Source organism: Lytechinus pictus, chromosome 2 (genome assembly GCF_037042905.1).
Source record: "Lytechinus pictus isolate F3 Inbred chromosome 2, Lp3.0, whole genome shotgun sequence".
Lineage (NCBI taxonomy): Eukaryota > Metazoa > Echinodermata > Echinoidea > Temnopleuroida > Toxopneustidae > Lytechinus > Lytechinus pictus.
In genome coordinates this window covers 44,178,610-44,196,034 of record NC_087246.1, presented here as the reverse complement: position 1 = coordinate 44,196,034, position 17,425 = coordinate 44,178,610, and the positions used below count along the sequence as shown (strand labels likewise).

At 33.8% G+C, this 17,425-nt stretch overlaps 1 protein-coding gene across 1 annotated transcript in view; it reads right to left on the bottom strand.

Annotated features, from left to right (window-relative positions):
* The window catches only part of LOC129279237 (aquaporin AQPAe.a-like), a 39,238-nt gene extending 24,391 nt beyond the window's left edge, over positions 1 to 14,847 (bottom strand). The window contains exon 1 of the mRNA XM_064094862.1: positions 13,994 to 14,847. Within this exon, the coding sequence (XP_063950932.1) occupies positions 13,994 to 14,614 (621 nt within the window). The 5' untranslated portion in view covers positions 14,615 to 14,847. The remainder of the gene's footprint in view (positions 1 to 13,993) is intronic.
* Between the last annotated feature and the right edge of the window lie 2,578 nt (positions 14,848 to 17,425).

Sequence of the window (17,425 nt, the reverse complement as noted above, 5' to 3'; positions counted from 1 at the left end):
TAGCGTTGACACTGCAATTGTTCCCCAAAGGTGGATATTGTATGAATTCACACTATTTTTAAATGATGGGATTCATTGAGACGCCATTTTGGAAGCCATCTTGTAGTTTTATGCAAAAAAGACAACTGCATATCATTGTTAACAGTCCCAAAATATAATTTGACCCTTGAAAACATAGTGTAGACACAACAATCATAGCTCTCGGGTGGATTTTTAATAAATATGCAAATTTTTCAGTCACAGCAGTCAAATTAGACTTCATTTTTGGAAGCCATCTTGGATTTTTGGACATACTGGACTACTAGCTATGTCCTTGTAACTTATGCCAATGTATTATTTTGAATCGGGATTTTAGGCTCTGGTAGCCATTTTGGATGCCATCTTGGATTTCTAGGTACCCTGGGTTGCTTATTTTCACTCTAACCTGTATCAACAACTGTTCTTACCCCTTTAAACAATGAAATATGCACCAAAATTTGATGTCTAGGGTGGATAATGAGTGAGTTATGTCCATTTTCTGTGAATGGCGGCCATTTTGGATTACGGAAAACCCTTAAAGAGGATTTATGAGGACTTTAATATGTTATTCTAGACATATTCCTAGACCTGTCCTGAAAAAATCAGCTTGTTACCAGAAATTTCCATGTTAAACCTAATGCTCTTTGCCTAAATAGCTGAAGACAATAGACTCGTTCAACCTGAACTGCGAAGTTCTATATTACCTAACTATTTACTATATGAATAAACCATGTGGGCTGCACGAACTAAACATCTACCTGTATTCTACCGTGATTTTGGTGCTCTGACTTGGTTCAGTAAATCTAAAAGGAGTGTTCATCATCTAACGTTCACAGCATACTTAGTCTTACAAATCTCTCATTGCAACCGTCAAATACACGCCGAAAAAAAACACATTATATTGGGATAAGCCTGCCAAGCTACTAGCACGATTCAATTTCAATTTATTTTATTTCATTTTCAACAGAACAAAGTAATGTGGTCAAAATTGTTACAGTGAACTTATACAGACAAAATAAATTCAGGCATGTACAGTATATGATATTTATCTATAAGTAAAAGCAAAACAAAACAGAGTATTATATATAAGCAAAATATCATAACCATTTTAAAATAAAATTCTGAGAAAATGGAGGGATCCACTAAAAAGCAGTGCTTGTATTGTGTGGACCCCTCTAAATAATTATTTTAGAATAGCCTACGAAGACAGACACGAAGATGACAAAACAGGGAACAGCAAAAAAAAAAAAAAAAAGAACAAGAAACAAGAAAACATGGAAGCACACACAAGGGAAATGAAAATAAAAAGGGAAAAGAGATAAAGAAAGATAATAGAGCAGGACTTCAACGCGCGGATAATAGCAAAAAAATAAAAATAAGTTGAGGCATGAAATGGTGAATTTAATGATATAATTATTTAAAATTGAGGAAATGATGACCTGTATGATTTCAGAAAATTATTTTTAAGTTTCATTTTAAAAGAACAGAGGGATGGGCTTTTAATGATATCTTCACTAAGGGAGTTCCAGAATCTCGGGCCATCGTATATAAATGTTTTTTTAGCTAACAGTGTTCTTAAAAGAGGTAAATGGAACTCATTAGACTGTCTCGTAGGGTAATGATGAAATGAACGATTTTGAGGGAACATTGAATCAAATACATGAGGAAGTGAATTGTTATTATATATTTATACATAAATTGGCCTAAGTGAAACGATTGAGCTGGCGATGTCTTTATTCGATGTTAAATATCCAATAATCAATACGTTAAAAACTATGCACTTTGTCATACAAATGAATTGCTTCACAAACATGAAAATTTGTTTACTTCATCAGTATTTTAGGATACGTCATCTTCATAGGTTTTATACCCTTACTTAGTTGTAACCAGGGATATTTAACTCGAATATTTCCCCATCATATTAGCATGATTAGCCCGGGATGAAAAAAAGAAGAGACAAAAACTAATAAGCACAAAAACTCTGAAAAACCCATAGGCTATTACAACTGTCGTGATTAAGTTAAGTAATTGATTATTGGCAATTATCTATTAACTCAGGTGAATAATTTGTCTACCAAAGAAAAAAAAGACCTGTTAGTAATCGTGCTGTGGAAGGCTAGAATGGTTATTGGCCATATCTACGTCTTTTCATATTTTTTACCGTATACATCATCTTCCAATTATCCAACTATGGGCACTCATATTCTTTTTTTTAAGTCTTGTATGAGGGCATACTAATTTGTTTTGATATAACCTACAATGTCCTATTTGACATGCCCTATATCTACTAAAGCCATCAATTTGGGAGATATGACGACATGGTTGCCACGGTTACGTCAGTCCCTCATCTGAAAAAATGAATATCCGTTCTGATCGAAATCGAATTCACACGGCGGGTTTGATAGAATATTTTTTTTAAATACAGAAAAAGAAGCATCCTGAAGCATGAGTGACATGCATTTAATGGAGAGGGTTTTTTTTAATGAGATGTGCACGTGGTATAGGCCTATTTTAACCACCATGGTCTCGGGTGCACTTTCAAGGTGGTGAAGGCAAGGTGATGGAGACCATTAAAATCAAAACGGCATTGCCATGTGATAAATTGGATGGATCATTTTAGCGTTGTGGATACTAAAGAATGGATACAGCCACGTCCCCTTTTTTATTCAATGCAAAGGTGTATAATTGTGACATCAACAAAGAAAGAGAATGATAAATAAAACAGATTAATAAAAATGATCTATTTAAAGTCTTAAATAACAAAGTTTAATTAAGCATGGTCGTTTTAATTGTTTATCAACTCCTGTAAATTTCATACAGTAAACAGCGTTTTTACTGGATATGACGAATCGATGACTGACAGATGATCATGAACGAATCAGAGACACATGTTTTTCAATCAGTCGCTGGAGCACTGTACGGGCCTAACTATACATGGATCACCACTTTGTTACCATGTATAGTGCATGGGCATTTCTTTTGCAATTTGCATCACTTTTCATTTGTAAATTTTCTGTATTATTGCTGCATGAAGCCCTGCGCCAAATGAGGTCCGGATATAGGCCTACGTAAAACAAATAGAGGAAACAATGATATACATTTTGAAAGCTGAGAAAGGGATGGAAAATTTATTCGTACATGGTATAATTCTGACCCGGAATTCGGACTGAGTGGAAATTTTGAATAACATATGCCTTGCTGTCTATAGTGATTTAAGCCGAGGAATATCACCTGTTCTGAAATATTAAGCAGGAAAAAAAATTACAATCTGTGTGGTTCAGAGTTTTGTCTTTCTTTTTTTTTATGTCCTCCGTCGAAATTAATTTCATAGCTATAATCAACTGCCACAGAACAACCCGCTCTTCCCGTACGTAAAGAGAAGTTGTGTATGAATTACACACAAATATGGTGTGTATAGGTATTTGGACACTCCCAACGTACAAAATTGAGTTCCTCTCGCTCTTGCTTATCGAGAATATAACTCGACTCAACGTGATTGGTGGGAACTCTCAACGAAACTTTCAAAAGCGATTGCCATTGGTCCATTTCACGGAGAAGGTATTGTTTTTGCACACGCTCTCGACAAACATGGCAAATTTAATTCTTGTACATTTTTTATTATTATTATTTTATTCGGCATTTCAACAAAAACAGTTTACTATCAATTTACAAGAGAATATACAATTACAAGTGAAAGGGAAGTATACAGAACAAGTCCTGGTTGCCTGGAAAAGGAAAAAGTTAAATAAATTACTGTAGCCCGCAGGCTTTCCTCCCCGACCTGGACGTGTATGTTAACACCCCAAGAATAAAAACATATATATAGATTATTATATTAATACAAACAATAATTCATATAGAAAAGCATATTGACATTGAGAACAATCAAATATAGTGTGATTAGAAACGTAATTACAGGACAACTTAAAGAAGGTGTAGTAAATTGGTATTTAGATATACATTTAAATTGGCCAGGTAAATATAAACTTTAAAATGAAGTACAATGTATTGGGAAAAGATGTATAAGCAGTAAAACAAACCTAATAAGATTTGGAATTAATAACAAATGAAAATATGAATGTGAGAATAATGTACCGGTAAATGAGTGTATATTTAAAAAGAAATTTGTCAGGTTCACTGTTCACTTAGGAATTACAATATATATGTTTGTTTAACGTAATTCAAACTAAAAGTATATAAAATCAATGGGTTAAAGAACATTATATTTGACAAATTAATGCGGTGAGTATAGAAAAAAATAATTTGGTTACACTTCGTAATTCCGAAACACGTAAATTTTCTATACCTCGATTTTTGTTAGTCCGAAAACGAAATAAGGATCGTTATTCCGAAGGTTCGTTAATTTGAACAATGAAATAATCTGTGGCAAAGCCGGGAAATCCGGAAGGGCAAGCGTGGGGGGGGGGGGGGTGGGGGTAGAAACACCGTTTCATGGAAGGGGCAAAGCCAAAAGGGGCACTTACATGAATATGTAAAAATGGGCCTTTTGTAGTAATTAAGTTGAGCAAAGCCCTAATGAAATGATTTCTGATTATATATTTATGCTTTTTACGCGGTTTGGAAAAATCATTTTTCGAATTCTAAAATTGGTCAATAATAATGGGGCTCATTAGGCCATACTGTTAAAAGGGTATCCTGCGCGAGATGTTGCGAGTGCTAATCGCAAGCTTAAACTTTTTGAAATATCAATTAGAAGTTAAAATCAAACATTCCGAGCAGTTCTCGTAATAAAAAAAAAGTGTATTAACAAAAGAATTAACGAGAGCACGAAGCGCGAGCTGAAAATTTATGATATTCCAACCTGAAAACTGGACATTCTAAGCATTTTTATGACCAGAAAAGGGGTGAGTACCTTACTGCATAATAACTGAGGCTAATAAAAAGTGATTTTCTAACCTGAAATGTATTATGTTGCACTTCCGAAAGAGTATTTAATTCCGAAAAAGGGCACATTTCATTTTGAAAAAGGGAATTTTCCCTTTTTGAAGAAAGGGCAATTTTTCTTGCGAGGATTTTTTTTAATTATAACCAGCAAAAGCTGTTAAAAATGACACCCTCCCCTAAAAAAAATCCCCTTATCTGGAGGTTATTCACATGTGACCAACACACAGTCCCAAACATTATCAATCCATTCGCCCGATCAGGCAGCAATATTGCTCAGAGAAAATCAAAATTAAGATGTTTGATCCAAGCGCCAATTCTTGTTGTAATACATGCTTTGACCACACCAGACAGTCATGTTTCATCCTCCGTTGAAACTATTACTGCATAATATCCTGGGTTTTTTTTATTACAATACCATTTTTGTTACTAAAATAAATTAATTTTCATTTTCGGAAAAAACGAACCTTATTTCGTTTCGGACTAACGAACCTTCGGAATCACGATTGTGTTTTCTGACTAACGAACCTTCGGAATATAGATAGTTCCGAACTTAATTTCGTTTTCGGATTAACGAACCTTTGGAATTATGAATGTTACCCTATTTTTGGTATCATTATTAATGACTAGCCAGAATAAATAGACATTGTCTTAGGTCAAAATCGTGCATGTTTAAGAATACATTCACACAGATAATTTCTTCACCATTTGGTATATACATCGTGAATTAATGTATTTTTTTAAATCAACGTATGTTTTTATTTATCCAGGAATAGAGACAAATTACTTTTTTTTTATTATTCATAAGGCGCTTTCAGGTTTGCAAGTCTCCTTTGATAAGCGGAAAATCGAAGCGTTGCTATCACAATGAAATCACTATATGAATGATTAAAAAAAACAATAAAAGCACACTGAGGTCAAATACAGATTTGCCAGGGGATAAGTAAAAAATAAGATGTATTTTTCTCAACTATTTTGTACCATATCAGCTAATAGCAGTCCTACGGCGTCGACATGCATTTCACTTTAACTGCCTGTTCCATGGGCATTTCCTATCTTGGTAGAGTTAAATTACATGGCGTTCTATTCAATTTAAGTCAGTCATCCCCTCAAATCATTCAATTACTGTAACTGTGGGTTATGACGTCATCTATTTGATACTAGTACCTCGAACAGCCATGCTGTACAAGATAATAATACGAATGCTATACATTACCCCGTATTTTACAGATTGATGTAGTATTTCTTTTTTTACATACTCTCTTCCTTTCTTCTATTCAGAATTTAATTTCCCCTTTCTTTCTTTCTTTTTTATTTATTTTAGTACCTCGAACAGCCCTGCTGTACAAGATATAATAAAACAAATACAATACATTACCCCATATTTTACAGACTGATATAGTATTTCTTTTTTTTACTTACTCTCTCCCTTTCTTCTATTCAGACTTTAATTTCCCCTTTCTTTCTTTTTTTTTTTTTTTTGTATTTCTTTATTCTCTTTCTTTTTTATTTCTTTTAGTACCTCGAACAGCAATGCTGTACAAGATAATAATACGAATGCTATACATTACCCCGTATTTTACAGACTGATGTAGTATTTCTTTTTTTACTTACTCTCTCCCTTTCTTCTATTCAGACTTTAATTTCCCCTTTCTTTCTTTCTTTTTCTTTCTCTCTCTCTCTTTCTTTCTTTTTTATTTCTTTATTCTCTTTTTTTTCTTTGAGTACATTGAACAGCCATGCTGTACAAGATAATAATACGAATGCTATATGCATTACCCCGTATTTTACAGACTGATATAGTATTTCTTTTTTATTTACTCTCTCCCTTTCTTCTATTCAGACTTTAATATCCCCTTTCTTTCTTTCTTTCCTTCTTTCTTTTTTATTTCGTTATTCTCTTTCTTTTTTTTATTTCTTTTAGTACCTCGAACAGCCATGCTGTACAAGATAATAATACGAATGCTATACATTACCCCTTATTTTACAGACTGATATAGTATTTCTTTTTTTACTTACTCTCTCCCTTTCTTCTATTCAGACTTTAATTTCTTTCTTTCTCTCTCTCTTTCTTTCTTTCTTTCTTTTATCGCTCTATTTTTATCTACTCATGTATTTATTTACTCCTTTATCCCATATCTCATTCATTCTTCATTATTGTTTTTTCCCCGTACTAATTATACCAGTTACAAAGTCTACAGTTTGTTTCGTGCTTAAAGAAATGCAGATAATTTTACGCTTGGATTAAGAATATTGGTAATGATAATGTTGGCAACTATTATCTTTTCACTCGTGATTGTCATGAAACCTGGCACAGGAAGCGTACTATAAATTAACAGTGACCATTTTACTGTCGTGAGACACAGCGAGAGGTCTAACTATCATTAAAAGAATATTGCATGAACTGATTCAACACTCTATAAGTAATAGGTTGGAGAGTGCGGTAATCCCGTAACTCATATACCATTGCGAATTGTTCCCATATTATTCAAAGTAATCCACTGGTTTATCAATAAGCTTGCACTCAATCTCCCATACCACCTGAATTTTTAAAATATTATTCACCTTTTCTCTTTAAAGGACAAGTCCACCCCCAACAAATAGCTGATTTGATTAGAAAGAGAAAAATCGAACAAGCATAACACTGAAAATTTCATCAAAATCGGATGTAAAATAAGAAAGTTATGACATTAAAGTTTCGCTTAGTTTCACAAAACAGTTATATGCACATCCTGGTCGGTATGCAAATGAAGGGACCAATGACATCACTCACTCCCTATTTCTTTTGTATTGTACTATATGAAATTTGAAATATTTTAATTTTATCCTCATTGCCCTGTGGAACAAAGTTTCATTCCACCCTGAACATGTGGAATTCAATTGTTTTAACATTTTGTGGTTCAAATAAGAGGATCCTGTTTGTCAAATCCATCATCGACTCTCTCATTGCATATCACTGAATTGTGCTTATATAACTGTTTTGTGAAAAATAAGCGAAACTTCAAAATGTCATAATTTTCTTATTTGACATCCGATTTTGATGAAATTTTCAGCATTATTCTTAAATAATTTTTCTCTACTTATTCAAATCAACTATTTTCTGGGTGGACTTGGCCTTTGATTAAATGATAATGGTGAATTATAATAATTCATGACAATGCAGCATAAAATCCATCGAACAAAGGCATTAAATGGTCTTTCAGAGTTATTCATCCAACGCGGTAAATTGACTTCACTTTGTCAACCGTACACTATTTTACAGTATAGGGTCATATTCATACCAAAACAATATGTTGCAAAACATTAAAAGATCACAGCTCGCCTACAAATTTCCCAAGAGTAATATCTGTCGTCTATAAGTTCAGCCAATATTATGACTGATTAACCTAGACGTAATTGGTTATACCTTGGTCACATTTGTTCTACGGCGGCCGTACGGCGAGTCGAAAACAGCCGTTTTAACATTTTGTGTACCAACTACATATAGGTGGTTTGAATTAAAATTAATGAAACGGCTGTTTTCGACTCGCCGTACGGCCGCCGTAGATCAAATGTGACCAAGGTATTACTACAATGTAGTATATACCAGCTTAGCGTTTACCAGCAAAAATGTTGCCCTGTCGAGTTAGCGTAAACAGAAACATATTGAACATGGTATTTGTAATTATGTTGTAATGTGTATCTATTTTGTTGGCCCCCGTTGTGTGAACATGGAGTACCGGGAGAACAATAAGCTAGTAGAGAACATTATAAATTTTGTTATTACAGCCACGTCTATGTGAACATTAATTGTATTCAGAATGTCACCATTACGTTTTTTATGACGCTGTCATACTAAATGAGAATAAAGGTAACAATGTATAGTTTTTCATTAATGAGGAATATTCATAGGACTCACAAAAACTTAACCCCCAAAACATTGTAGCCTTCTGATACCGTAAACTCAATCCAACTATATAGCATGTCGAAGGAATAAACAGGAAAATCATTCTTCTTTCATCCCGAACTCCATAATCAAACTTTATCTTTGATATTTTTCCGTGGGTAATTCATGTATATCATACGTTGCATAAATCCTTTAATTTTCATCCTGTATACTATATTTAAGGGGAATCCTACCCAAAATAAAAACTTGTTTTAGGAAAAAGAAATGTCAGACAAGCTGAGAGGTGAAAACAATAAGAAAGTTATGATTTTGTAAAAATTCACTATTAGTCCAGGATAGGCCCCATAGAGAAGGGGTCGAACCTTGTTTTTTTAGATATACAATGTTTTTTTATGATTTCTTGTCAATTCGAGGGTGCTGATTCCGAATCTGAATGATGCCACTCTTGTAACCTTGAGCATTTTCCGCATATTGGCAAAATCCAATATGGCCGCCAAAATATGCAAATTATACCCATGAAAATCATAAAATTGCACACACATTAACTATAAAATGCATGTAGTTGTTGTGCAGAAGTGAAATACTCGTTGGAAAAGCGATATTTGACAAAATGTTTATTTTATTGATATTCTAAATGGCCGCCATAACCCCTGTATACTTTATTATGTAGAATATGAATGGGGAAAAATACATTTTAAACAAGAGCACTATTATTGCATGTGATTGTGACCTACGAGTAGACTACTGTCTGAAAACATGATTATTAACAAAACTATGTCATTTGTATACTATCTAATGTGATAAATGCTGTATTATGATATTCAAAATGGGTGTCATAGACTCCTTATACTGTGTTCAATATATTAAAGGGGACAAATAATTTTCACAATATTTGAATTTGCTTGACTATAAAATGCCAATAACTGCGAAATATTGGTGTAACACTGTCTGACAACAATGATTTCTAACAAAACATATCATTTCCCTTGCAATTTTGGTAATTATGCTGCATTTTGACATTCAAAATGGCTGCCATAGGCCCTATCTGTATTATGAACAAAGCGAATGAAGAAACTAATTTTCACAAGAGTAAGAACAATAAAATGAATGTAATTGTAATCTACGAGTGAAATATTGTCTAAAAACATGTTTTCTAGCGAAACATATCATTTCCTTTTTCATGAATGAGATAAATGTTGTATTGTTAAATTCAAAATAGGGGCCATTACAGTATTATCTACAATATAAATGGGGACAAATACTTTTGAAAGAATTAGGATTTGCCTGACTATGAATTCCATATAATTCTGTTGTATAAGGAATATATTGTTTTAAAACGAGATTTTTTAATGAAATATAGTATTTCCTCTCCCATGTAGGTGATAAATACTGTATTTTGACTTTCAAAATGGCCGCTACAAGCCCTTACTAAATTATGTAACATGCGTATAGGGAAATTAATTATCACCAGAATGAGAACCAAAAACGCACATAACTTTGTGATGTATAGGTAAAATGTGGTCTTGAACATGATTTCTAACTAAATTCATCACATATTGGTCGAGAAGGTAATAAAGGCCTTACTTTGAAATTCAAAATGGCTGCCATAGCCTACAGTAGTATGTACATTGAAAATGGGGACAGATAATTTTGACAATTCTTACTATGAAAATTGCTTCATTTTTATGTAAGTGTTAAGTATTGTCTAAACCCAATGATTTCTAACGAAATATATCATAGCTTGTGTCAAAAAGGTGATGAATGCTGCATTTTAAGATTGAAAAATGGCCGCCATAGTCCCTTATCTTAATATGTAAAATTCTAATGGGGAAAGATAATTTCCAAAAAAAAAATACCATATTGCAGCCATTTTGAATTTTAGAATATAGCATTTGTCACCTAAATAACATAAGAAATGATCTATTTCGTTAGAAATCATATTTTCAGACGATATTTCACTCATACATGCAACACCATTTAGTCAGGCAAAGCCAAATTCTGTTAAAATTGTATGTTCCCATTCACATAGTACATAATAGGTCCACCGTTAGGGCCTGTAGCGGCCATTTTGACTTTCAAAATAAATTATTTATCACCTACCTGGCAGAATAAATGATATATCTTGTTAAAAATTATGTTTTCAGACAATATTTTACTCTTAAATCACACTTATATGTATTTTTTGGTGCTGACTCCTGTGAAAATTGGCGGGTTTCCCAGATCGATTGTACATCATACAGTCAATGTCTTTGGCGGCCATTTTGAAAGTCAAAATACGATATTTAACACAAACATGATACCCGAATAATGTATTTCGTTGAAAATTATATTTTAAGACAGTATTCTACCAATTTACCACAAAAACATGCGTTTTAGCGCTCACATCGTACATCATAATTTTAGGGCCTTAGGCGGCCATTTTAAATTTCAAAATGCTGGATTTATCACATACATGACGTGTTCAATAATAAATTTCGTTTTAAAACAATAATGTTTTTAGTCAGTATTCTACTTGTTTATCTTAACAAATTGCATTTTAGTGCTCACTATTGTGATTTTTTTTGTCACCATTCACATTGTACATAATAGTGTTATGGCTTTTGGAGGCCATTTTGAATATAAAAATACAGGATTTATCACATACATGACATACAAAATTAGATATATCTTTAGCAATCATGTTTTCAGGCATTACTTCACTCATATATCATTATTACTTGCATTTCAGTGCTCACATTTTCCTTCACTTAATTTTCCCAATTTGTATTGTACAGGGATCTGTGGCGGCCATTTTGAATATCAAGACAATAAATATTTTGCCAACAATTATTTTTTTCAGTTATTATATCACTCCGGCAGCACAATTGAATGTATTTTATAGCCAATGTGTGGACAATTTTATGATTTTCATGGGTAATTTGAATATTTTGGCGGCCATTTTGGATTTTGCCAATTTGCAGAAAATGCTCAAGGTTACACGAGTGGCATCATTCAGATTCGGAATCAGCACCCTCGAATTGACAAGAAACCATCAAAAAACATTGTATATCTAAAAAAAACAAGGTTCGACCCCTTCTATCCTGGACTATATACCCATGGAGACTTCAAATTGGCCGCATATGTGAGGTCATAGTGATGTAAGGCAAGATGTACTTCAATATATAAAATGGCTAAAATGTCATTTTCCCAGAAGTTGTATTTCAAATTATATTTTTCTTCCATGACCTTGTAAACCAATATACTACCTGTGTTATATTTAGATTTCTGCCCCAGGGGAATGGGTACTTAAGAGAAAACCAAAAATCCCTATTTTATTAAGTATATGGCCTATGGGAAAGTTGTCCTTGCCCCTTGTCATAATATACTTACCCAGTTGCCAATTTGAAATCTACATGGTCTTATAGTGATCTCAATTTTAAAGCGGCTATAACTCTCTTATTGCTTGTCCGATTTCTTTCAAACTTTCACCATTCTGTTTAATTTATATTTCTCCTGTCCAACATATCACTTTATGGCCAAGGCTGGATTCCCCTTTAAATGGAGAATGGTACCTACCGGGGTACCTACCAATCAAGCAAAAGTGATATGCTCTTTAAAGGTTAAGTCCACCCCAGAAAAATATTGATTTGAATAAACAGAGAAAAATCAAACTAGCATAACGCTGAAAATTTCATCAAAATCGGACGTAAAATATGAAAGTTATTTGACATTTTAAAGTTTTGCTTATTTTTCACAAAACAGTGATATGCACAGTTCAGTGATGACATGCAAAATGAGACAGTCGACGATGTCCTTCACTCACTATTTCTTTCGATTTTCATTGTTTGAATTATCCAATATTTATTTTTTTACATATTTGACAATAAGGACCAACTTGACTGAACCTTATAGTATTAAACAATGCTTAAACAATTCCCTACACTAAGGCAATGAGGAGAAAATTCGAATGTTTCATATAATAAAATACAAAAGAAATAGTGAGTGGATGACATCATCAGTATCCTCATTTGCATATCGATCAGGATGTGCATATAACTGTTTTGTGAAATTAAGCGAAACTTTGACATGTCATAACTTTCTTATTTTACAACCGATTTTCATGAAATTTTTAGTATTTATAATGCTTGTTGGATTTTTCTCTTTTTATTCAAATCGACTTTTTGTTGGGATGGACTTATCCTTTCATGAATTACTCTCATAAGTAATTAGAACTTTTTAAACTCAAACATATAATTGAATAGGTTTACAGGTGTTTTTGTAATGCTTTTAATGCATGTATTTCACATTGTAACAACTAAAAGGAAACGATGTTTGGATTTTTATACCAATATTTCACTCATTTTTATCAAAATTTCTGTATGTGGTGGAAGACATTTATATCATTTTACAAAACTACGTCATCTTTTATATCTTAAGTAAATGTTTTCAGATTTGAGCAGGACGGATTCTTGGGACGAGCGATCACTCACCCCCCGCATACTTTTTTTTTATCCGTATGTTTAATGAGTACAAGGTGCCAGGGGTGACTGCTGGGTGGGTGAGTTCAGTTGTTTGACTTAGTGTCTTTATGGTCGTTGGATGAATGAGGAGCGTGGTATGAATGTGAGTGCGTTTTGTTTTGAAAGTGATTGTTTGTCGGCCCTATTAATGCATAGCTCCGGTGAAGTTAGCTGACCCTACAAAGTTCCACCTGAGCGATGGATTTGAATAACCAATTCCATTGCTCAGGTTGAATGGTGTTGTGGGATTAGCAATCCTTGGCTGGAGCTGTGCATTGGACTTGACTGCTCGCTCGTCCCCAGACACCCTCCTGTCTTTCGTTTGTGTTCCTGCTTAAAACTAAGTTTTTTATTGTTTAAATTAAGACGTTTATCAATAAGCATCCTTCCACCACCACATGTGTTTGTATTTTTTTATTACTTCATCTTTTCCTTTTAGTATACATAATATATTAAGTTGCATTATATTTTCGTCATCATTTCAAGTTTGATGTTTTTAAATCTGTACACTCTATGTATATATGCCTGTAAATTGTACGCAATTCAGCCTTTTGGCTGCAAAGTGCAATAATTTCAATAAAACCTTTTCAATTTCAATTTCAATTTCAATTACCCCCCCCCCATCCCTCCTCGGAAACGAGAAGCGAGGTACAGGTAGGCCCTCCGGTAGGCTCTATATTATACTCACGCCATAGAGAAGTCCCGTTGCTACTGTAAACCCAATTGCCACTGCAGAAGATCCTTGTATATCTGTCCTCCGAGGGTCGATGGTAGCAAAGACCATAAAAACAAGATGGAAGGTGATCACAAATTCGACCCCGAAAGCTTGCCACAACGATACCCCCTCATCGTAATTGATCAAGGTCATTCCGACATTGGTCTGTTTATCAGCTGGGGTGACAGCCCTGAGGATAGCGGCTCCACATACGGAGCCTAAGCATTGCGCCACCACATAGAACAGTCCTCTGCTAATGCTGATCTGACGGTAGATGACAAGCGGGATGGTCACGGACGGATTAAACTGAGCCCCGCTGACATGTGAGAAGCACTGGATCAAAGTAGCTATCCCTAGTCCATTTGCTAAAGCTATGAGAGTGTTTGTTGGTGTGTTACCCCCAGACCATCCCACCGAGGACCCAGGGGCTATAGGAATGAATATAGCAAGAGCTAAACATTCTGCGAACACTCCCCGCCAAAAATCCACGTTTCCTAAATCATCCTTTTCCCAGCGCGTTTTCTGAGAGTCGTCGTCTGCCGTCTTTGGGATGCGGTACGACACCAAAACATGTCCGACACTGTTGAAAACCATTGAGATTATATTTTGGTCTAAACAATAAAAAAATAATAATCACAATCATGCACATCTATTTTTATGAAAACCACAGATCAAGTAAGTATTCCACAGAATTCAGAGTCGTGAGGTAGCGAAACGGTAGCGAGTCACCTGTGGGGAGTTTCAGAGAGACATCACTTTATTGATAATCCTCGACAGGCACGAAACTGTGATCGTGCATCCACCGAACACCAAATATCAGATAGACCAAAGTACAGTTGACGATGAACCTTTTTATGCGCCGAAATCTGCTCTGGATTTATATGCTCTGCGGCAGTAGATTCAGGGATCGCCTCAGATTTTCATTCGATCCGATGTGGCGCCACTGACACCCCTGATAACCGTACCGACAAGAGCTAAACATTTACTTCAAACTTTCATTTGAATTTTGTTCACGCATGAAATGCATATTAACCATTTAACTTTTCACACGACAATACTCATTTGTCCTAATATCTGTTCATCAAGTAATCGCGGAAAATGAGAATATTTTCACACATTATTTCAAATCTTTTACTTATTCATAAAAAAGAAAATAATAAAGAAAGCGGAGTGACTACTATATTTATACACCAATCCATACTCGTATTCTTTCTAATTTCATTTTTTCTTGTGCGTATCTGAAAAAAAATGTTTCTAGCTTTATAAAAAGAGGTAAACGTAAAAAATGCCTATCATTATATATTCTTACTTACCAACATGCTATGCCAAAGAAATTTTTAATTAAAATATCACTATGCAATCACATACTGCACAACAATGGGTTTGGAAAAGGAACAATTAAATTGATTTTTATATTTTCTACAGTGATAAACCACAGATTTCCTTTGTATTTTTAAATATTTATCGTTTACTTATTCTCCCCTGACATAGTTATAGTTACAGTTTTGATTCAAATAGTTACAGTTTTGATTCAAATAGTTACAGTTTTGATTCATATAGTTACAGCTTTGATTCATATAGTTACAGTTTTGATTCATATAGTTACAGTTTTGATTCATATGTAATATTTAGATATCATGCCCTGTGTGCTTTAACCATAGATTTCCTTATTCAAATGTTATCACACTATATAGTTAAAAATGACATCCTATAGCTACAGATCATTATCATTATTTTAACAAACTATATAATTATAGTTTGTCGAAATAATGATGTCACAAAAATATATCATCTTTAATTAAGACGATTATTATAAAGATGTAAAATAAAGGATGTTATTCATGGAAAATAATAATGATACCACAATTTTTTTCATATATCTTATTTCCTTTGTTCTTATTTTTTTGTGGTATATCTTTGACATTAGTCGAAAACTAGACATGAGTTAGAGAACAGACTGACATCATTCGACACAGCGAAGACCAGAGCATGAATGATAGATAGAGACTGAAGTCGAGATTGAATTTCTCGTATGATTAAACACTAACCTTTTCTGTAGCGATACGTGCGTGGTATGAGAAAATGAGAAAGGAGTATGAACATGATGAAGTGTTCCGAAGTAGAAGAAGAAAAAGCGCAACAGAATAACATTGACTCGTTGAGTTCGATTGTGGGGTCCGGGAGAAGGTATAAGCAGACAAAAAAAAAAACACTGATCACTGGCTTACAGATGGGGGGGGGGGCGATCGAGGGGCCATAGACCCCACAAGTTTCACGACGAAGTAAAAATAGAAAAAGAATGAAAAGGAAATGAAAAAGGGTGAAATATAATATAATTTTCTGAATGTAATCCAAAATATATCAAGGTCGCAACATTTGCCCACGCGTATCGCTATCTCAAAGTCTTCTAGAATTTTTTCTAATAGGTCATTAATTATGCCCCATTGAATTTTGAGTTTATCACGCCACTAATATTTATAATAAGGGAAAGCAATGATAACGGAAGGACAATTCGCAAGAACAGATTTAAAGAACACATTTAAACAATATCATTGATCGACTTCAACGACAAAATTATGTTTTCGATGGATCATTATAAAAATTGACATTCCCCTTGTAATTCCTGATGATTTTCAATCAAAATGAATGATTAAGATTGTCACATATTGGAATAGATTTGATTAGTCTGGTTTCGTAGGTGTGACCAAGGCATAGAAGGCACATGGTCATAACAAACCTGTCAATTACTGAAAGGTCGAGAAGAGAAAATATCATTTCCACAGGCAAACCACGTCATGTTAGTTGATTTGATTTATTTAGATGTTTCATTCTAGTGTCATCTCAAACATGATCATCAGATGTAGAGTGATGTTTGAGATTCTAATTTATGATCCAACGTGCCTTCTTAATGAACAAGGAGAGAAAATGAACTCTTTCGTTCTGCTGGGTGGGGATTTTGATTTGATTTGATTTATTGTTTCACATTCCACAAAAACATATATCTTGAACATAATTATGAGAAGATGACAAAAAATACATAGTTGTACAGTGTTTTACAAAGAAATACAAAATCGTGAAATATGAGGAACCTATTCAAAAGCAAAGCTTGTAGACATATAGGTCCCCAGAAGAAAATAATCAAGGATTAAAAACTCCTAACGCAATGAAGCGAGATAAATCAAATGTAGAAAAATAATACATTATAAAGAGTTCTACATGATAGACAAACCATTGCATCATCTTTTTTTAATTGTGATAACTGTCCAATTTATTTAAATATCTGGCCAGCTGAATCGTTGCAGTCCAGATTTATGAGATAATATTGAAAATTTAGATTTTCTTGCTCGTTCGCTTCGTTCACCTACATTTGTGCATCAAAATTAAAAACCCACCGCCCCTTCGAAT